The 23,594-nt window shown below is 34.6% G+C and overlaps 1 protein-coding gene across 2 annotated transcripts in view; it reads right to left on the reverse strand.

The window, feature by feature from the left end:
* Positions 1–14,547: 14,547 nt before the first annotated feature.
* LOC124369993 (putative uncharacterized protein DDB_G0285869) overlaps positions 14,548–23,594 on the reverse strand; it is a 62,392-nt gene continuing 53,345 nt past the window's right edge. For both annotated transcript variants that reach the window (XM_046828253.1, XM_046828252.1), the window contains 2 exons: positions 22,709–22,884; positions 14,548–14,819 (listed from right to left, as the gene is read on the reverse strand). In XM_046828253.1, coding sequence (XP_046684209.1) covers positions 22,713–22,884 — 172 coding nt within the window. In that variant the 3' untranslated portion in view covers positions 14,548–14,819; positions 22,709–22,712. The remainder of the gene's footprint in view (positions 14,820–22,708; positions 22,885–23,594) is intronic.

A 23,594-nucleotide genomic window follows, 5' to 3' on the forward strand; every position in this document is an offset into this window, starting at 1 on the left:
ACGTAAATCGGTCTTCTTTTATGATAGTGATACTACAGGCTGTATTCACGTGAAGAGTACAATGATTTGGGTGTTTTTTCTCATTAACATTGATTGTTAGTGGGTGTATTTTGTTATTTGTGTTTTTTTTTCAAATATCGCATGCAGTTCATTGCAGTGTGTTAACACGATTCCTTCAATTTTGTTAAGGCGTTTAATTCTATTGGGGCATACTTTTTCTGCTTTAAAGTAGTTTAAACTAGTAGAATATTACAAATGGTATTAGATTACTGACAAACCAATAACGATGTTATGTCATAGTGAAGTGAGGGAGGGCGTTAAACAAAAGATCAGATAGACTGATTTATATAGTCTCAAAATAGAAATGAATGCTCCGGAAAATGATAAAAAAATTAAGGATTATTAAAGATTTAATTTGGGATAAAAACAATTTGTTTTCTAAGCTAATATTTAACATCGAACCTGTTATAGAAAAACGATAAATTCTCTTTTTAAGGATTGTTTAAGTTTATTCATTAGTAGCGTAATTCAAATGTAAATGACAAATACAACACATTTTACATTAAACATTACTGGCATAATTCAAGACAAGGAAAACATATTTACAAGTTTACAGCTTTTTTCCGAAATTTACTTGATATCTACTTTAAGCACTTCAAAACCTCTTCTTCCTGACTGAAGAAAAACTCTATTTCACTGAATATATCGATCACTTTGTTGAGGTTGATTTTTACTGTCTCTTCATTTTCTATTGATAAAAGGATTAAGCCCGTTATTCGTTCCTGACGTTAGGGGTTCACTGAAGTCCTAAAATATGTTTTTATTAGCTTGAACTCGGAGAAGGATCTCTCAGCCCTAGCAACCGTAACAGGAAGGGCGAGGAACATAATATAGGTGGTATACACACCACGGTAAGTACTTGCCAGTGTCTTATATTCGACCAAGAAAAGATTTGCAAGCTCCCTTACCTGCGTTAGCTTTGCTATTGCGAGGTGAAACATTGTTTTTGAAAATGTCCCTGAACTTGGCTGCTTCATTTTGTAGTTCAGCATCGTAGCATGATGCCAAACAAGTTGGCTGGATCACTCTGTATGTGTCTATTACTGACATCATACCTTCAAACATCGATTCGAGCTGGGAATATAGTGTCAACATCGGAAAAACTACCGACACCTTAAACCGTTCTTGCGGGCAGTGAGGCGTTGATCCTCTGACAGTTCGTCGAAGTGTTTTTGTTTGTTTTCTCAACCGTTTTAGTGAAAAATGAGGCTGTATGCCCCACTTAGTACATGTGGCAGTTGTTTCTTCAATCATATTGTCAAACGAGCATCGGAGCTCAGTTACAATTAAGACTGCATAATCTAAAAAGATCATGAGCCTGCATTATGTCAAGTGATTCGGTTTGGAGTGATTTCGAGGCAACATTGGCATGTTTCAGAACGTGGTATTGTATTAATATTAGTAAACGAATTTAAAAGTTGTCTAATGCCTTCTTAGGTCCAATAGCTTTGTTTCTGTAATTTGCCTTTTTACTTCGTCAAAGTTATGTTTGAAAAAACCTTCAAAGGTCGCAAAATCTTTCTTGGATAGCATAAACTGCATCGTTTCTTCCCGCCTAGCGAGTGGGGTTTAGAGTTTTCAAGGAATTTTATGACTGGTCTACATTAGTCCTTTACATTTCCTACCGTAAAATGCTAGAAACAAAAAAGTTATACATATGTTGAATAGTTTCAAAATACTGTGACTCGTCTCTATATCAGCTTGTACATCATGCTTAAAAACTAAATTTAAATTGTGAGCTGCACAATGGACGAAGTAGGCATGGGGCGCATGTATTCTCTGTTGAACACCAGTGTACATGTACATACCACTCATTACACTCAGTCATTTTTCATTTCATTTCATTTCATTTCATTACACTTGTCCCCCGTCATGCCCTTGGACTCTACATTTAAAGATGTCTAGCCTTTTTTCCTGTATGGGGCGTAGAATGGTGTTCTCTATTCCTGAGGCAGTTTTATCTGTGATACTAGTAAGATTGGTGAATGATTCACAGATTTATATTTTTTGGGGTTTTCAATTGTCACCTTTGGTAACTTTAACATACCTAAAAACTCTGCTAAGTTGATCGATCTGGGCTATGTCCTGTGTGGTGTCAACTATAATTGAAAATAATGGTGCATTTGTGATGTCCGAAACAAACTTCATCACTTAGCAATGAAATCAATTCATTTTGTAAAGTGGGGCTCAAATAATTTATTGACCCACTCGGTTTTTGTAAACGTTCTTTTTATACTGGGTCGTATTCTGTGAGAATTTGAATGATTGAAAGGAAATTTCCTTTATTTGAATCTAAAATATTTCCGCTTTTGCCAAGAAACGGAAAATAGCAATTAGCTACCAACTGTGAAACTTGTATAGCCCTTTTCAAATCCTTTTCAAGTAGTTTCGTTCGTCCTTTAAGTTAGTCTCCAATGCCTCATCAGCTGTGCCATGCATTCCCCAATTTAAAAAAAGAAGTCAAGAATTTTCGTGGTGTTCTGAATCTTGTAAGTTTTAAAACGATCTGTTAAATCCTGCCAGTCACGCATTCCAGTCTCCCATGATAAATTCGTTTTTCTCAGTGTCCTTTTTCCTGGAAATAACCATCATGGCTGGCAGTACACGCAATCTAATTTGGATGAGTATTATAACCAAGAACGGTTTAGTTTAAGACCTGATACTGTCTGTGAATCATAATAATTAACAGAAATAGATCTTCCCTTCTGAGCAGAAACTCTTGGGAACGGTCCGGAAGGATGACAAGGTCCTTTGGCGATTATGTCTTTCTTAATCCTACGGTCTGTTATTACAGCAGGGAATTCGTAGTCTTCCTTGTTGAATGTAATCTGTAATAAGCGCAAAAGAACTCTGTTACAGATAGGCAGTCAGTAACCGTTATGGAACACACATCATCAGCTTCACTCATTTCAAATATTTTCAGGGTTATTTGTTGTATTATATTTTAAATAGCCTATATAAATTTAGTATGCTCTTTTGCGAAATATTGATTTCAAAAATATACCTTTTAACTTTGTTACGGTATTTTTTAAAATAGGATTTAAATGCAATTATGTCGTAAATAACTTTATGAACCCTGAATTGTATTGAGGAACCACGCTGCTCAGTACTAGTTGCTAGTGTTATTACCAGTAGACAATGCATGTGCTAGATTCGCCATTACTCTGTGTAAAGCTGAATGATGTTCCTTCTATTGATGTTAGAGCATATTTTTAGAGAGAATGTAAATAATATATTTCAACAAATTAATTTGTTAAAAAGAAATATATTATTTTTTAATAAACCACTTTGCTCAATTTTCACCATGGCTATATGTATATTTTTTTAATTAACAATTGCTCTAGCATTTGTTATGATGCAGGGGTGCCAATACCCCCTTCAACGAACTAATATCCCCCTCCCATACAACTCTCCCTGTTAAGCAAGTGGGAATGGGAATATTGAATATAAAATAAGCTGGACGTCTTAATGTAGTAACTACTTTATTTTAATTGAAAATTCACCTTGTACTTTTTTACACTCTTTGTGTAAGAGTTTAAAAGAGACAGTAAACATGTTTTGGGAAACTAGGAAAATGTTACAGAGAAAAACTCATTTTTAGAGGTCATTACAAATGTAAATGTCTGCAGTAATAGTTTCTTAGTTTACTAAACAGAAAAACAACTCTGGACAACTTTTTACAGAGTTACTCCACATGGAAATCCCAACTTAACCTAGTGTCAAGATGCATACCATTGAGTAAAAGGGTCTCTAATCAGACAGTCAGTCAGTTGCTTCTTTAGTTGTTGTGCAGGTGTGTTCTTCAGTTCTTCTGGCAGCAGGTTCAACAACTTCGCTCCAGCATATGTTGGCTTTTTGATGAACAGACGTGATGAGTTTGGAGGACAAAGTTGGAGGCATGTCTCGTGTTATGGTGGTGTATATCTTGATGCCTTGGTTGTAGATGAGTAAAGACTGTGTGCAGGATAACTTCTTGTATATACAGTGCCACCACCGTTAGAATTTTAAGTTCGGTAAATACTGCTCGGCAGCTTTCTCTGTATCCAAGACTCACAAGACATCTAACATAACGCTTTTGTTGTATGAGGACTCTTTCTAAATTTGCAGAAGTTTTTCCACCCCATGATGCTATGCCATATCTTATGTGAGAATCAAAAAAGGCAAAGTAGGCAGTTCTTGTTACCTTTGGAGTACATACTTGATTGAGTCTACGCAGAAGATAGGTTCCCGAACAGAGTTTCCTGCACAGCTGGTCTACATGTGGCTTTGAAGATAGATTGGGGTCAATTACAATGCCAAGGTACTTTGTATTAGTTTTAACGTCAATACCGGTTATTCCTATATCTACATCCTTGCCTTTGGATTTAAAGACTTTGTTCAGAGCTAAGGATATCAATGTTGTTTGGTCCACTGTATTATCAGGTGTACCAAAGCGTTTGACCACAGCCTACTGCTATCAGAAATCACTTCTGTGCGATGTAACTAACCATGTAAGTGATGTGTGCCGCTGAGTTTGATATGTAATTAACAAACATAGCCACCAGTAACAGTGACACCAACTTTGTACAATACCCAGCAGGGATCACTTCTGGCTGGTTTATATCTTCCAGTTCAACCTACCACTGGGCACAGCAAAAACTGAAGTGTCACTTCAATCTGGGCAACCGTATGGATGTCCAGAAGCGGCACATCACTAACCACAAATGTCGAGATTCTTGGGGTGCAAGGGTAGATCGATAGGTCTAGTCTACTGCGGGAGATGACTGTCGGAGTTGGTGGGGTTCGTTCCCTAACTATCAGAGGTTCTTGTTAGCCTCAACAAGGGTGTGCCACCCCCTGCCTCCTTTGACTGGAGAGGCTGGTTCAGAGCTGGCCTCCTCTTCTTCTGGGGGACATGACTTTGAGATTAGAGCCCTATTTCTTCCTCATGGATCTCGATAGGAGGCGGCCCCTACCCCCTAACCTTACCCATCATGAATACCCTGTCACTCCGGAAGCAGCACTAAGGTTCTTATAGGACTAAAAAAGAACTTTGTAAAAACTGTAAAGAAGTTTGAATGGCAAAGGAGGAGATAGTGCGAAAGGAACCAAAAACTGAAAAATGCCAAAAAAATGTAAAGAATAAAATTAATGGTTGAGGAGAAAGGAAGAACGAACAAATAATCTCAGTGCTGTGAGCATTGTGATGACATTGACAAGAGTTTTAGTTTTAAGAGGAGGGTAGGAGGAAAGCTTACAGGAAAATGGAAAACACAAGTATTAGCCCACATTATCCTACTGGTAGCTCTTGGTATGGTTATAAAAGTGTATGAAAACATTTAAATGCACCAGCTGAAAAATACTGGCGTTACAATCGAACAATTTGGTTGTAATTTTTGTGGTGTTTTAATTTTTCAATAACATAAAATTATACTAAAAAGGTTAAAGGTATACAAAAGAATAACAGTTTTAAGCTTTAATGGTATCTGTTGAGGCACCCCCTCCAAGTCCATGGCTCCTGAACTAGGAACACAGCCAGGGAGCTTCTGGAAAACTTCCAGCATGTCGCATCCCGATGCAACTTTTGCGTGCTGAAGGTTTTCCTGAACGAAGCTAGAGGAGGAACGATACGCCTTTTCTCGGCCACGAGAGGGCGGTATTGTTCCTGCCTCCTTTGATAGTGTCCGAGGAAGTCAGTCGATGAACCAACCTGTCTTCCCCTTTCCCCTGCATTCCGGACTCCCCATCCACCTCTACTGATAGAGGGATCATGGGAACATTGCTGGTGATAACGAGATGGAGCAAGGAAGATAAAGGGCTGTGTAGAGTGTACATAAACAAATATGGGCAGAATAAACATACATTTAGTTTACTGTGAGAATAATTAAACCAGTGGAGATGGTGAGAGTGAGTTCCGGTGATACGTTATTTGAAGTTTACACGTGTAATTCTAACATACCTGAATGCAATGCAATTGAACACTAGTACACCTCAGTGTACACTAGACTTTAATGACATGGCAGCTTGATATCTGAAGCTCGTTAAATATTTAATTTCAATGTGTTTGATTATCAGTGGGGTACATAAGGAGAGTGCAAGGCCTCCCTCTGATTTATACAATATTTAAAAATTTTCTAGATGGTCTTAACCCTTACAGTAGCAGGTGTTTGGTTCTGGTGTGACACATCTCTCTCAAGTCTATTTTATTGTGAAACTTAATATTTATTTTGTAACAATTTCTTACATTAACAATTAAAATTTAATATAAAGGGATGACGCTGTGTGTGAATTTACCGTTAGAGACAGACAGGATAATAATCCCAACTGTTCAAAATGGTCTCATTAATATTAGTTCCTTGGAGTGAATGCTTTCATTGAAGCCTGATTCATTATTGACTCTAAAATGAATAATCATTCGTTATTTCACCAACCAAAACAATAAATGAACGAGAGTACGTTAGAAACTCGTAAAACTCACACTGAACAACGTCTTGTGTTGATTACGCTATGTGAACCACTGTTTGCTATCGTGTGTACCAGTTTTATAGTTGATAACCATGACGGATGTATTAGGTTTCTTTTTTTACTGAAGAAAGGAGGTCACTATGAGGTGATAAAATTAAATTTATTTCAAAGAAAAATGTTAGATTTCCTTAATGCAATTGAACAGATTTTGTGGATTTAATGGAGGCATATAGACAGACATGCTGTGGACTTAGCCTGTCGCACTTGCGCAGCAGATAAGGGACAGAACAGCTGATTCAGATTTTCCTGGTTTTGTCCTCCCTCCTTCACCTAAATCCCTTAGTAATTTCTTGTCCAGATCAGATCAGTTGCTGTACGTCAGTCTTTTTAGTATGGTTGAGATTTCCTGACTTCTCCGATGGGATATCTTCTTCTTTTCGGTTAGAGGAGGTACTGAGCTCTGTGGATCATTCGAATTAATTTCACTAAAAGTACTATAAGGGAATTTTAACAAAAATGTGTGGTTGAGGGTATTTGTGAATCAAATTTGCCGGAGCCCTCAAAATTCATTGCGTTGTGTAGATGTAAGGGATAAATTTGGGGCAATTCTGGTTTATAGATATTAGTTAAATTGTTGTTGGCATTTAATTAATTGATGGATGTGGAACAAGTCTTTGAGGCGAGGTTGCGGGGAACATTGTCATCGCGTGCGATTCGAAATTTGTATTTAGTTTGGAGAGGTACGGAAGATACGTGGGAATCGTTTCGGGATCGGTATATTGACTTTATTTTGACTTCCCAGGAAAACAGGAGATAGTACTTTAATTTTTTCAGGGTCGTGGTCGGTGTCGTAGGAGCTAATAGATAAAATGTATGTTTAATTTATGGAGTATACTTTGTTTACTCGTAAACTAAGGATCCAATCCTGTACGAGTTCTGCCCAGTGTCACTCGTCGTGCTGCCATGTCTTTGTTGGGCCTCTTGACCATGGTGCTGGGTAAGTCACGCTATCCCTCAGCTCTAGAATGTATCTGGTAGTCTCCAGTAATATGTAGCCTGTGTAAGAACAACTTTGGTTCAATGTGTAATTGTCATGTAAATGCTTTGGTTTAATAAATATATATTCTACACTCAAGCACTTAAGGTTTGCCTATTATTTGCTATCCTGACATAGAAGGTACACCCCATCCATACTTAACAATTATAAGAGATTAAAAAAATTTTTAAAGAATTTATAAAATTAAAGATTGAAGTCTAACATTTTTGTCATACAGTTCTCAAGATATAATATGCATGAAATATTAAAGACTTTAAAACAGTTTGTGAATTGATATATTTTGTTTCAAGTTGAAGTTGTGAAGTGTGAAAGGCATGTTTTCAGTTAAAACGTTTGGAAGTATTAGTTGAATTTATTTTAGTTTTGTAGGAGACTTGGAGTCTGCCAAACCATGCTATAAAAACAGCATTTTCTATGACATAACAAATATTTGTTGCCTTCAATTCGTATACATGCAACACTTTGTACAGATATATGTTGTGTTTGCCTAGCAACATCTGAAGGCTGATAAAAACAGATAAGATTGATGAAACTCTTCAACAGAACATTCTTTTATCATGGGTTTGCCTCAATAATATTTTTTTTACAACAGTAGAAATCAGGAAAACCTGGTTTAACAGACTGTTTCTCTTAAATATTAAACTTTATATTTGTTGACTTCTAAAATAGTTTCAAAATATCCCTGTGGCACATGTGAAATTGAAGTAATATTCTCTGGAATAAAATGTACCGAACGATGTCAAAAATGGTACCATGCTGGCTGCCAGACTATACAGGAAAAAACATTTTTTTAATGGGCTCCAGATGTAATAATATCTGTCAGTACAAAACATGTAATGCAGTTTTGGCTAACAATACTTGAAGAGAAGTTAGAATAAATGGAAGCCAATGAAAAAAAGTACACTGACAGAATTGAAAACCTACTACAACAAGGTCAGCTCGACAGAGAGAAGAAACTCCGTCAAGAAACGAAAGCTATCTTTAAAGAACATGACCTTTCCAAGGCCAACTCATTGACACGCATTTAAAAACAATATCTGAACAAGAAAAATCCATCTTACACTGAAGGAGAAGACTAAAGGACAGTAAGCAGAAAAAACGTACCAGAACTCCAATACACAAACCATCACCCTATTGATTGACAGTACAAGCAATATAGCAAGTTCAGCTCTCTTGATTTATCTTAAAGAAATAAAAATCTAAACTTGAAGAGATGGAAGGGCTTGGAAAACCAATATTTTTCCAAATTGACAACGCAGACTAGCCCATCCCCTCGGAAATGGAGAAACATTATGACAAAGAGTATTGTCATTGATTACAACATTACTGTAAGATGAGACATCTGCCATAATTTAAAAGTAAATTTCCATTATAATAGCAAAAATACCGAAATAAAATTAATACTTTAATTTCAAGAAAGCAACAACACACATTTTACTAAGGAGTATTCCATATTTGTACTTAAATTAATCCATTACAACTTTAAAAGATACAGTCAATTTAATTGTAATCGGAAGAATACAAAGTTTTATTGTGCTCTACATTTAGTTTACACTCCAGTACTTGTACTTACTTTCTCTTGACAAGAGATTGTTGAAGCAGTTATATATAAAAAAAAAAACTAACAATGCGTACTGAAGTCTCATGAAAATAAAGTCTGTGAGTGTACTAATAAAGAGAACAGTTGAAAAATATCCTTTACAAATACAAAAATAAACCGGGCATCATTAACCGTTAAGTTCACAACCAATTTAACTGACCCGAAATTATCTTTCTCTTTGACTTTTAGGATGTTTCTCATTTGGTCAGGAAGGAAATGGAAACACTTTTTTTGTCTTTAGGGAAAGAGACAAAGAGTTTCAGCACATAGTCCTGAAAGGACCTTTGCACCACCCTTACTGAAAGTGTAGGCCCTCAGAGTCTGAGACTTTTACAAAAGCGTATCAGATTTGAGGGTTCTTGTTCTCTGATATCCTTAGGGCTGAGAAGATACGCACTTAGGAATTTTATTTCTAATTCTACATATGGCAGGACAGTTTAGCCAAATATGCTCCGCTGATTCCTCTGCTTTTCCTCAAAGTCTGCATTCATCAGTCTGGCTTAGACCCACCTTTATCAGATGTTTTCTAAGAGGGCCATGTCCTGTCAAGATTCCTAATACCAGTTGTATATCCTCCTTACTTTGTTCAAGGAAAGATAAACATTTTAGATTGTCCAGAGGCCTTTCTCCAGGTTAAGGATCTAATCCTCTTTTCCCAATTTTTTCTTTTAGAGCTTTGCTGTAGGAGAAAGCTACTCCACAACCTGGCTCAGGCCCTACCGGAAGGGTTTCTGTACCTATTACGGCGAGGGCAGCTGCCTTGTCAATTCCCTGAATGCCCTTGTGGCCTGAAGCGAACGTAACTTGGAAATACTTTGTTTGTTAATACCTATTTTTAATACACAAAGCACTGACGTTTACTATTAATTGAAGTCATTTTGTATGAGTGTGCTCACTACAAGCTGTTTGCTAGTTCATACATTGGTTCAGTGATCGCATTGGCTCAGAGACGCAGAACACAATTAGGAGGGTAAAAGCAGCCATGCTGTAGTGGAATATTAAAATGGCTTTACCACCTGCGGATTCCTCAACTTGGTACACCTAAAGCACAATTAATTTATAGATAGCCAATATGTGTGGTATGTTTGGCTTTATAGAAGTTCATTAAGAACATTGAGCACAAAGGGTTAGTTCCTTAATTACAAGGTGTACATCGGAGATGAAGCCAAAACGAACAAGTTTTACACTGTACTACTTTAAAATTACTAGTACCCTTTTTACATTTCCCACAAGAGAATTTAATTTTTAGCATACTATGAAAGAATAAAAAGATACTTATTCAGAGAATAAAAACAGTTCAGTTTTAAAAATATAAATATTTAGTAAAAAACTTTATTTATTATTTCCAATTGAAATTTATTTATAGCATCCTAATAACATGGGAAGAAAAATAAAATAAAATGTTTTTATGCAGAAAAATATTTAGTCACTAACAAGATTTGATCCTTGAAGATCAGCGACCAAACCATTCAGGTATCAGAACGGTTTATTAGTAATTTATTTAAATAATAACAATGTTAAATACAGAACAGATTTTAATAAAAATAAATATATGGCTTTCAAAAGGTTTTTGCTACAGTGTGATTTAAATCCAGGTACCTCAGACTTACCAGTTATCAACCTTATCAACTGAGCTATCATATTTTGATAACGGTAAGCATCCAACATCCTTAATCCACACAATCTCAATAAGCACCAACCAGTACAGTTTGTGACATGCACTATTTTATTCAAATCCGTTGTGACAGAATATTAATATCACTTTACCTCATAAGATATTTGCATTTGTTTAACTGATTAAATACTAAAAAAATAACTTTAGTGAAAAGTAATGAAATTCTATTTGACAAGAGTCCAAAAAAATCAAAAGAAGTTATCCAATTGCAAATCACAGCTGACTAAAAAACCTTCCTAAACCACCATACAGCAGCAGACGACAGCGCTGTAGGCAATTCATAGTTAAGATAAGGATAGAAGCATCCATAATAGGTGAGTAAAACAATTTTCTCACTAGCAAAACGAAAGTATGTACATTAAAAACAAGCAGCTGCTCAATCTTTTTGAAACTTTGTATCTTTTTGAAAAATATGATCAAAGAAGTTTAATTTAGGATCAAGTACAATTCCCAGATAATCCATGTTTTAGGAAGGAAATATTCAGAATCAGCTATAATAATATTTGAATTTTAAAAGACTTTCTTAAACCAAAATCAAGATGATTTGTTTTAGTGCTATTTAAAAACAAAGAATTCTCACTTAGCCACTACAACAAAGAGCTACCTTGGATAAAGGTCTGGACCTTGAGCTGGGCTCGATTACTGTTAGAAATTACAAGGGAAGTATCATCCGTAAACAAAAATAAGCTAGAGTCAATGACACTTTGATGAATGTCATTAATAAATAGCAATAACAACATAGGTCCAAGAACAGAACCTTTCGGGACTCCAGTTTGAACCTTCCGTTTTTCCTTTAGTTGTTTTCTCAAACAACCCATAGTGTCAATAAAGGGATGGTTTAATAAATCTACATTATCAGTATTGTTTTCACTGTTATTGTATCTGGAATATCGAGATCCAGATAAACAAGGTTGTACTGTATTCTAATAGCCTACTGTTAAGAGCCAGCTGTTCTGGCAACAATCTTGAATTTAATGCCATGGGAATAATGACAAACTCCAAATACTTTTATGACAGTATTTTTAATCACAGATTTATGCAATATGATTCTATTTTAAAGATATAATTAGTTCACATTGAAATGCTTTTAGTTTTTCAATATTTTTAATAGTTATTCAAAACAATTTCAAAATTGTTAGTACCTCATTGTTTAAATATTCAAAAAGTATTCACTTTACAAGAAAAACCAAAAAGCGTATTTATTGATTGTATGTTTAAAAGAAGACATCTTTTATAATAAGTCTACAATCAAAAGAGGATAATAGTGTTTAAGTTTAATATAGATCATACGAGGTAAAACTCAAGATCATTTCATTACAGCCCGCTCTTAAATGTATACAGGATCTTGATCTGTAATCAATGTAATCATTCTAGAAATTGGTATTTATTGAATAAGAACATGCAATGTTCTTTAAAAGGATTTAATCTAAGAAAAAGAAAAAAATAAGATCTTTTTACTGTCATAGGGTGGAAATTCTAATTAAGATAAACTCAGAGAGGTTCAAAAGTTAAGTGCTATTTTGTAACCGAGCTTAGAAGACAGACAAAAGGTAGACTGAAAATTACTGATAATTATTAATAAAATATCTAATTAAAAATAGTATTTGACAAATTTTATGAGTTACAAGGAATGCATTTTTGCCTTCATTAAAAAAATAATACTTACAAAATCTAAATTACTATCACTTTTAAAATATAACTCACTTTATGAAAACACTATTTTTGCTCACTGGTTTGTGGAGATTCACGTGGTAAAAAATTGTCAACTTACTTTTATGACGTATCTTTATTTTTTCAAATACAAAAAGTGTTATGGTACACATTGCAACTACATATCCAATAAGATTAATATTTACAACTTATCTAGGTACACTGCTAAATACTAGGTACTAAAAATTCCTTGTTCATCACAGGTCACTCAGAGGGGTGACCCTCACTCACGGAACTCTGGACTTTTGAGCAGCCTAGAGTTCTCAGTACGAACTCTACAGTCCCAAGAAAATGTCCAATTTTGTCTGCAGTTATGCGAAATAAATTATGGTGCACCTATAGTACCTCAAATTTTAAGCTACCCTGTCTCTTTTCGTGCAACATTGTCTTATCTTGCCCGATGTATGGTCTCTATTGTCTGACTCTGCTTGTATCTCCTGTAACATCTGGACTCACCTCTGTCGGCATTTATTACTCCAAGAGTTAGAGGTACCATGATCCCTTCCTGACCTTGAAGGTTCCGTGTATCCTCCTCCCACATTCAAATAACATCCTTTATTCTCTCCTCTCCCTGCTTGAGCATATCTGTATCCCTGTCCTGGCTTATCAATACTCCAACACTGACCTTCAAAAACCAGTGAGTACTCAGCCACAGGCTTGCTCATCTTCTCACGGGTCATCTCACCAGGTTTGGAACTGATCTGCCTTTTATTACCTTTTATTTAGGTGCCTAGCTGAATAGAACAATTTTAAGAACAGTTATTATGTTATTTAATAAAAGAAACATTTATTAAGTATAGTTCAGCTTACAGAATAAATGCATTTTTATTCATCTATAACATCCTTTATTCTCTCCTCTCCCTGCCTGAGGATATCTCTATCCCTGTCCTGGCTTATCAATACTCCAACACTGACCTTCAAAAACCAGTGAGTACTCAGCCACAGACTTGCTCATCTTCTCACGGGTCATCTCACCAGGTTTGGAACTGATCTGCCTTTTATTACCTTTTATTTAGATGCCTAGCTGAATAGAACAATTTTAATAACAGTTATTATGTTATTAAATAAAAGAAACATTTATTAAGTATAGTTCAGCTTACAGAATAAATGCATTTTTATTCATCTATAACATCCTTTATTCTCTCCTCTCCCTGCCTGAGGATATCTCTATCCCTGTCCTGGCTTATCAATACTCCAACACTGACCTTCAAAAACCAGTGAGTACTCAGCCACAGACTTGCTCATCTTCTCACGGGTCATCTCACCAGGTTTGGAACTGATCTGCCTTTTATTACCTTTTATTTAGGTGCCTAGCTAAATAGAACAATTTTAATAACAGTTATTATGTTATTAAATAAAAGAAACATTTATTAAGTATAGTTCAGCTTACAGAATAAATACATTTTTATTCATCTATAACATCCTTTATTCTCTCCTCTCCCTGCCTGAGCATATCTCTATCCCTGTCCTGACTCATTAATACTCCAACACTGACCTTCAAAAACCAGTTAGTACTCAGCCACAGGCTTGCTCATCTTCTCACGGGTCATCTCACCAGGTTTATCAAGTAATCCATGTAAAAATGAGACAAGCATGCTCTGTTCCGCATCCTCTGTCTATCCAAGTGACACACTCCTCCGCGAATTTTTCAACCGTGTCACCCCTCTTCTACGCCGTATTCTGTATATGCAAGGAATGGAACTGATCTGCTTTTTATTACCCACGAACCATGCGCATTTTAAGTCCTCACAATTGAGTAGAGAGAATACCAGGGTATCTTTTTTCAAGAAATCAAATTTCTTAGTCAGGAATGCTTCCACTGGTTTCTCAACAACAGTACAAACATTAAACATGGTAAAAATAAGCTTGTCCCACAGTATAGATCCAAGAAATAACTAAAATGTTCATTTATCACTCCATTTTAGGTGCCTAGCTGAATAGAACAATTTTAAATAACAGTTATTATTTTAGTTAATAAAAGGAACATTTATTAAGTATAACTATACTTAAAATCCATGTACTTACTGAACTCAGCTTACAGAATAAATACATTTTTTTTCATCTATATTTATTTTATAACATTTAAATGAGAAAATCAATAGTAGTTTTTATTTTGTCACAACTTTAAAACAACTTGATGTAAAACATATTTATCCTGTTATTCACAAGGAAACTGTAAAAAGTGGACAACAGTAGTGTTACGAGTAATACTTGGAGTCCCCAGTAACATATCTCCGACACAACTTCAGATTTCCATTAATTGCACCCCAAATCTGAAAAACAAAAATATTCATGGTTAAAATGTTTATCTGCAATCGCTATATATCAAAATCACATAATAAGTTTACAATTTTATTATTGTATCACAAATACAATTTAATGAATCTTATAAATAAAAATTAATCACAAAAATTGTTGCTGAACGCCAATCTCGAGAACAGCTACACGATTTCGGCTCATTCTTTTCGTAAAATATTCGTTGAAATCCGAGGAACGTTTATATGAAGAGAAAGATCTGAAAAGTTACATGGAATAGTTTTAATTCAGGAAAAATGATAATATTTATGTTTATTAATCACAATTTAACTGGCAATAAACAGAGCTGTAGACACTGTCAGTTGAAGTCCATCACAGCAACAGAAACAGTTGTTAACAACTTAAATTTTAGACCAGTGCTTAATTAGTCATGATGCAGATAACAAAGACAAAGTTAATATCTAACTTTTACTCCAGGCTACACAAATTATGAATTTAAAACATCTAATGGTTTGTAAATACTATTTAAACACTGTTGAAAAACCAACCTTAATGAACAAAGCTGAGAACAATTTTTTTCACTTAATGTACTCGAAACTGTTAGGCTTCCTTGAAATTTAATACTTTTTACAGTGACTTAAAGTAAAACAGATAAATGAACACCAACATGCCACAACGATACACTCTATTCCAGATTACAGTCCGAAAAACAAGACATCTATAACAACAAATCTTATAAACAATTATTTTGAAATGTTGCCTCAACTTAATAAGAATTCTCCTCTTGTACCGGAAATAGATAGGGTTATCCCCCTGAACGTAATAGGCTTCTTAGTTCTTCGTATGTGTACAGTATGTGTATATATATATTTTCTTCATCGGGACAAAGCAACTCAACTATGACACGAGAAATGTTGTAGACTTTTTACTAAATTACAATTTTTTTTACAATTTTTACTAAATTACTGCTAAATTACAAGAGCAGGAAGTACACACTGTTTGACCTTAGTAGATTTCAGAGACAGTTTTTCAATCTGGGCAATAACGCAAACTCAACTGTGGCATCGTAATTGAATTTAAATGGTCGGATGTAGACACCTTTTGATATATTTTTCCTTTATCAGGACAACAAAGCAAACCCTACTATGGCACTGAAAATATGTTTATGACCGGAGTAGGTTTCCGAGTGTTGTATATACATATTTTTCTCTATCAAAGTAATAAGACAAACTCTGCCATAGCTGATACAATACGTTAATCAATTTAAATAGCCTGAAGTAGACAACCTTTGACCAAGATACGCTATTTAGTGCTACATATTTATTTACATCTTCTGAACGCCCTTACATGCAATATTTGCCTCGGCAGCAGACTTGTCAAATGTGTGCTATAAAGTACAACTTTAACATGTGAAGAACAATACAAAGAAACATCTGCTAAAACCAAGGAATACAATTTTAATATTTACATAAAATACAAAGAGTCATGTGCATTAAAACTAGAAATACAAGTTTGCCGTATAAAATTGTAAAAATTCCAAAACGACATGCAAATGATAACAAAACAAAATTTAAAGTTTGAGACAGAGTTAAGCTTCCAGCTGAGGAAAATTTGTCAACACTTTTAATCAGACGTCCTGACTACGGTAACTGAGATACTCAGAGAGGCTGCTGAAGCAGTTCTGAAGAAGAAATTCAGCAGCAAGCTCCTTGAACCTTCTGAAACATGGCTCGTGTTTTATGTGGTCTGGGCAACCATTGCAAATTTTGAAGCAAATGTACGATAGAGATTTTTCAAAAATGTGGGTTCTGTGGATGGAGTATTGCAAGATGTTATGATATTTCTGGTTGAATAATCGTGATGGTGATTCCTCTCAAAAAAATCGATGGAAGGCTGATTTGACAAATACAAGACACTGGAGCATAAACAGTGAAGGAAGTGGAACGATTTGTTTTTTTTAAGTGTTGCTTACAGGTGTCCCTTGGCCCTAAACTACAAAGAAGTCTAATAACTCTCTTCTGCATTTAAAGACCTTCAGTGCATCCGTAGAATATATTTATATCTGTATGTATATTATATTTTCTTCATCGGGGCTAGAAGACAAACTCAACTACGGCACCAGAAATTTCTTAGGTCAGAAGTATATGACAATATGACAAGGGCTAGAAGTAAATCGAAGTAAATTTCTGAGACCTATGTATTTGTATTTACTTGATTGGAAAACAAGGCAAAATCAGCTATGGTGTCATAAATACTGTATAATTAATTTGAACCAGAAATGCTTCTACATGGGCAAAACACGATATAAGAGTCAAGTAATGTGTGCTTGATGTATGCGTACTTATATTTGGAACATTTCACAGGACTCCATTATATTATATGACAAGGGCATTGAATTTAAATATTGTGTGCACAGCCGTAGATAACAACTAGTAATTTATATAAAATAAACGGTACCACTTAACCCTTCGTGCGCTGTTGACAAATATAACCGCCAATTTTTACTTTGCTAAAAAACGCTGTTGACAAATATATTTGCTTTTAAACATTGAATTTATTTTTGGGAGTAAGTAGTTCCCAGTTTTTGCCGTTGGACTGCAGCAGCTGCTGGAGCATAAATTCCTCAATAGAAAAACACAGTAATAGTTGTCCCCGCCTCCCGGTTGTTCTTCAAGCTGCAAAATGGCGGCGCACTACCCATGCCACTGCCTGTTTTGCCAGACACTAGCGCTACTGACAAAATAACTCGCCGGTTTAGTTCTTTCACGGACTGCGAATGGAACTGTTGTGCCTACGTTGTCAAATTGGTTTTTTGTTATTATATTATATTTTTATGAATGTGCGTTTCATTTTTATAGTTTACGGTTTACGCAAGGAGACCATTTACGTGTGCGAGACATGCACGGCCCAGCCGAACCTGCACCCGGATACGTGTTTCAAGACGTACCACACGTTGAAGTTACCTTGAACGATTTGGCTAATTTTAGATCTTTTTATATCCATTAATGTTTTATTTTAACTATAATATACATACTATGCATATAATATACTATAATATTGTACATGATAGTAATATTTTGTTCAACATTTAGTTAAATTTTGTGTATTTATATTGTTTTATAAGTTAAATAAACGTATTAAAAAAATTATACTTTTTTTCGTCCCCATAGGTCTTTTTATATGGTAACAAACTCAAAAACAACATTAGCGTTGACTTTATGGAAAAAAAGATCTTGAGGTATATGTAGCGTTTGGGTATGGTGCGTCCCAAATTGCCGTAGCGCAGGAAGGGTTAAATAACACAATTTTCCTCATATTTGCCATGCCTTTCAAAACCTATATGTTGAGATGTTGAATTATTCCTGAAATATGACAAATTTGTAAGATTTATTATAATTTACTATTAATTACAATAATACAAAATAAACTGGTAATACACTTTACATGGTTAATGTTGCCTAGTGTGGTGTGGTATGCTGAATCTCCCTTTTCAGTGTGATTTTTTAACGTTTTTGTGTGTTTATGAGTACAGTTTTAATTTGTAATTTGAGATTCTTAAATTTCTACTTAGTTTATAGATTTGACTTGAATCTCAATAAAATAATTAACCATCAAAGATCAAATTTTTTACCAAGCAATTAACCTAAAAAGTCATTTGAGTAATTTGAATGGCAAGGTTAAACCAAGCTTTCTAATGCAAAAGTGTAACATTTCGATAATTTTAATTACTTAACTTAATAAAAATTGGTAACAGATTTTATTGTATCTTAATAGACCCTTTCCAAGTTTTGACAAAGGGACCTATTCAGTTGTATTGGCTGACAACTGATACAAGAGACTATTTGGTTAATTTTTATTCTTGAAGTCAGACCTGGTTTCATTAACATCAAGAAATTATTGTTAGTAAAACAACTATACATGTTTTTGAGAAAATAAAACATTAATCGTCGAGCTAGCTGTCCATATAGAGATCAATGTTTGAAGTGGTACCATCTTAACTGCACTTCACTTACTCTTAACCCTCCATCAGGCGCTTAAAATTAGAAACACCATCAGGCGCTCACGGAGGTTTCCCCCAGGTTAGCGAATAATGGATATCATAGTCGTTTAAACTGTTTTTATATGTTTAAATATTCATACTGATTTAATTACAATATAATATATTCATTTTTAGAAATTAAATAAAAATTACTCTCTTATGTAATGAATTTTCCAAATAAGAAATTCAAAATCTTAAAAAATGTTACTGTATAATAACAACATGATTTATTTTAAGGAATAATGTAATTAATTGTAAAATTGTTTAACCCACTGTAATAATATATGGAAATTAATTTAGTTTTTAACTTCTTACAAAAACAACTTACTTCAATTCTTGACATATTATACAATTGTAATGTCAATTATTACTCTAAAATAAAAATTTATTCTTTACTAAAAATTTTTTTAAACACTACACAAAGTTTGAAAACATTTTCCTTCTGGTTCTTATAACGACAATGTTTACTCCATAAACAGTACTGAAATGTTCCCTAGCACACGGGTACTGTATTGACAAGCCTCTCATTTTCATTCTCCATTTCACAAAATTAAAATAAAATATATTGTAAAACTTAAAAAGAAACCATCACAGGTCACACATTTAGGCGCACACGGATTATTACTCCATAAAAGCTAAACACTATAAGGCGCTCACTGAGATTTCGTCCAAGCACTACAAACACAACATCGGGCGCTCACGGAGGAATCGTCCAGTCTCGCACGGAAGTAGACCTCATACTGACAGATTTTGACAAAGATAAGCGGGAGGCTATTGTTTCGCTTCCCCGAAAGATGCTCGTGAAGTACACTGCGGGAAACGACTGCCAACATCAGAAAAGTATTACTATTTTTAATAATAAAAAATACACAGAGGAAAACTCCGTTTAGCGCCCGATGTAGGGTTAAGGAATAAAGAAACCACTAAACAGGAGATGAAAATGAACGAGTTCAAAAGCAAATTTGAGGAAAACTAATTTTTGGTTGAAAAGAGGAAAAATAAACGTTACTATTTACCAAATGTATCTAGTTAAAAACTGAATACTCAAGTAAGTTATTCAAAAACTGTTCAAACTAAACTCTACCCATCAGTAGTTAGTGAAGGAAGTAAATTAAATCATATAAACATCTCCCATACGACAAACAAAAATGAAGAAAATGGCAGTTTTCTTTCAGAAAATCGTTTTTATCTGTTGACAGTACCGGACAAAGATGCCCAATGTAGTTAAAACTCTGTGGCAGCTGAAGAATAATATGTTCCTTACAAAATAAATTTTAATTTATGCAGACAGTCATGGAGAGGATTTATCTTTGCATATTAGCAAATTCAAAAAACCCAACCTTTAAAAAGTATCAGCCTGTTGGTTCTGTTAAACCTGGAGGCCGTACCAAGCAGGTTTTAAATTTGAAGAATGTAAAACAAGAACTAACGGATAAAGAAGATATCATCCTGATTATTGTTTGTGGTTCCAATGATGTTGGCAGAAGCGAAGAAGTATCGGACGGCATAAAAAGTACCATTTAACTTTGTACTGACATAAAAGTGGTTTTAGTGGATTTACCTCAAAGATATGACTTACCGGTTAAGAAAACTAATCTGGAACTAAAAACTTTAAGTGACCATTATGATAATGTAAGGTTTGTAGAAGTGAGTACAGCTGGGAGATACATGCATACTGCACATGGTATGCATTTAAATTTAGTTGGAAAGACATGGTTGGCAATGAAGATACGGGGGAACCTAAGACACAAAGGAAAATCTTTATCACCTCGATCTGGGCCTACCAAACCCAATCAGACTAATGTGGACTCTATGTCAGCGGGAAACTTCACATCAACAGAAGACGTGTTGGATATATTTTTAAATAAATGAAAATATATAAGCCTTCCATCAATTTATATATACCAAACACTCACTATGATCAAGAAAAAACATAGAAAATTTCAATTCATTCTCAAATATACATAATTATTCCACCAGACACAATAGTACTCTTATTTATCCTTTACACAAAACACGAGCCTTTGAGAAATTGCCTGAATATGGAGGAATTCGTTTGTACAACAGTTTGCCCTATGATATCAAATTAGAGAATTGTTTCGAGAGTTTGAAGAATAAAGTGAAAGGCTATTTGCTGGAAAAGTGTTTCTACAGTGTGAATGAATTCTTGACTGAAAAGCAATAAGTTTTTAATAATTATTTAAATTGTCTGTCTTTGTTCAGGTTGTGTTGAGGATTTTTTCTGTTTCCTGTCTATTTTTATATTTAATGTTTAGTGTTTAATATTTTATCTTTAAATATTATTACTACATGTTATTTATACAAGTTATATTTGATTTATATTAATACCTTATGTTCAATGTTTTATGCTTAAATTTTATCCTTTATGCCTTATCTACACAATATTTATATTAATTTATTTACGTTTTAATTTAGGCTAGGCATTTTTAACAAATTGACATGTCATCTACCATAAGGTAATTAATTAATTACTGTACATCGTGTTATGTGACAACATAAAAAATATAAAAAAATAACATAATTTGCCTTAACGAACATTGGCTTGCTTGCTGCTCTGGAGGTGGATTTCTACTTGCCTTACTTACTCTTACTCTTACTCCTGTGGCCACTCGAAACCCAGATGGTTTTTGACCTCGCCAACAATGTCTCTCCAACTTCCTCTATCTTGAGCCACTTCCAGTGTAGCGCCAATCGTTCTTAAATCATTCTCCACCTGATCTCTCCATCGCATCCTAGGTCTGCCCAACGGCCTCACTCCCTCTGGTTCCCCTCGCCACACCTTCTTTATCATTTTATCTTCTCCCCTACGGGCAACATGGCCCATCCATCTCATTATTTTACTCCTGATCAGTGCAATCACATCAGGATCTTGGTATATTTATCTTAATTCTCTGTTCTTCCTGATCCGCCATATGTCTCCTTCTTGAACTGGTCCAAAAATTCTTCTTAGTATTTTGTTTTCAAAGGTTATTAACTTTTTTTGGGATCTCTTTGTGAGTGCCCATACTTCTGACCCGTACATCAAAACTGGCAAGATCATGGTTTTGTAAATTCTTAATTTAACTTTCCTCATTAATAGTTTGCTTTTGAGAAGTTTTGCAAGGCTCCAGTATGTTCTATCTGCTGCTGCTAATCTACATTGGACTTCAACTTCTTCTCTATTGTCATGTGTTATCGTCACTCCTAAATACTTTCTACTTGCCTAGTGGGTATAATTTGGCAGCCAATTATTGTAGGAAAAACTTAGGGCATGGGGGAATATTTGTTCGTAATAGTTTTGTTTATGATTATGTACCAATAAATGTAGAGCAATTCAGTGTTGAAAAGGTGTTTGAAGTAGCGTCAGTTGTTTTGCCTACTATAAAAATAATTGTTATCAACATTTTTAGAATGCCAGATTCGATTATGGAAGTGTTCAATGATGCTCTTAAATAATCTGATTATCTGTTTGAATATTTGAATAAATTTCAGAAATTTTAGAATTATAATCTGGTGACATTAATTTGGTTATTCGTTATACAGACAAAAAATAATTAATTTCCAGAATATTTCAAGATCTCTTAACTAAAAAAACTTCAAATTTCATAATTTATTCCCTATTTTGCGTTTTCATTCCTCTACCTAGATTTGAACTTGTCTTATTTTTTCACTCAGTAAACTATCTTCCGGACTTTTGAAAGTCACAGCTTTTGGTCTAAATGTACATAATATATCAAGGCCAACAAAAGGCACCAATTTAAGTGCTGTTTTGACACTTTATGAACTGGAAAACTTAGATGATACACAGATAATAACGATTTTGCAAACATAAGTGTGCGTTAATATAAGATACAAAACCTTACATACCTTATCATTTTTCATGAACTCCCCATGATGTGTTGGGGCGTGGACTTAGATCTGAAGTTTCTAGACCACCACCACTATCATCTGCAGCAAGTACCTCACTTTTACTTTTACTCCTTGCTTTAAGTTCCCTCGTACTGGGGGAGATAATGGATGAACCAGATAAACTCTTTCTATGCCTAGAAAAAAAAACATTCATTTTACTTATTGGCACTCAAGAAACTACTTTAAAAATTTGTTTATGCAGTACAATATTGAAGTAAACTATAAAACTAAACAGGAATCTAATTTTATTATTTTGTTTTATAATACAATTTTTCCCCTGTGGCGTGACGACCACACGTAATTTAATTTTAAATGTTCTCGGGTTCTAATTCGGACACGGTGATGGAAACTAGCCCAGGTTGCTGTAATAAAAATTCTCTCCTCGGTTGGCCAAATAAAACAATTTAGTTTATTGCGAAAACAATTTGAATTTTATTGCATAATTTAAAATCAGTTCAACAATTACAAATTTAGAACGGAGAGAGAGCGATTTCACGCGAGCTTGACGCGTTCAAAACCCCGGCACGACTGCCACTCAGAACAATGAACTCCAGGGAGCAGCGTTGTTCCAGACGCTACCTCAGCAAATTCCTGCCTGTTTAACACCCAGTAACTGCGCACCTGCTCTGGGTATGGAAAGTTACCAGGCTTACTGCTGACAGACTTGGACTTACAATTCATGTGCTGAATCAAACTATATATCTTCTCCACCTGCACTGCTTAACCTAATAAGTCTGACTGCATATATTCATTACTCGTTACTACAATTAGATGTTATGCTGAATAAAAATAAAATATATTACTGATAATTTAATACTTTAAATTGGCTGATTAAGACCGCATA

The sequence above is a fragment of the Homalodisca vitripennis genome, chromosome X, assembly GCF_021130785.1.
Source record: "Homalodisca vitripennis isolate AUS2020 chromosome X, UT_GWSS_2.1, whole genome shotgun sequence".
In the NCBI taxonomy this organism is placed as follows: Eukaryota; Metazoa; Arthropoda; class Insecta; order Hemiptera; family Cicadellidae; genus Homalodisca; species Homalodisca vitripennis.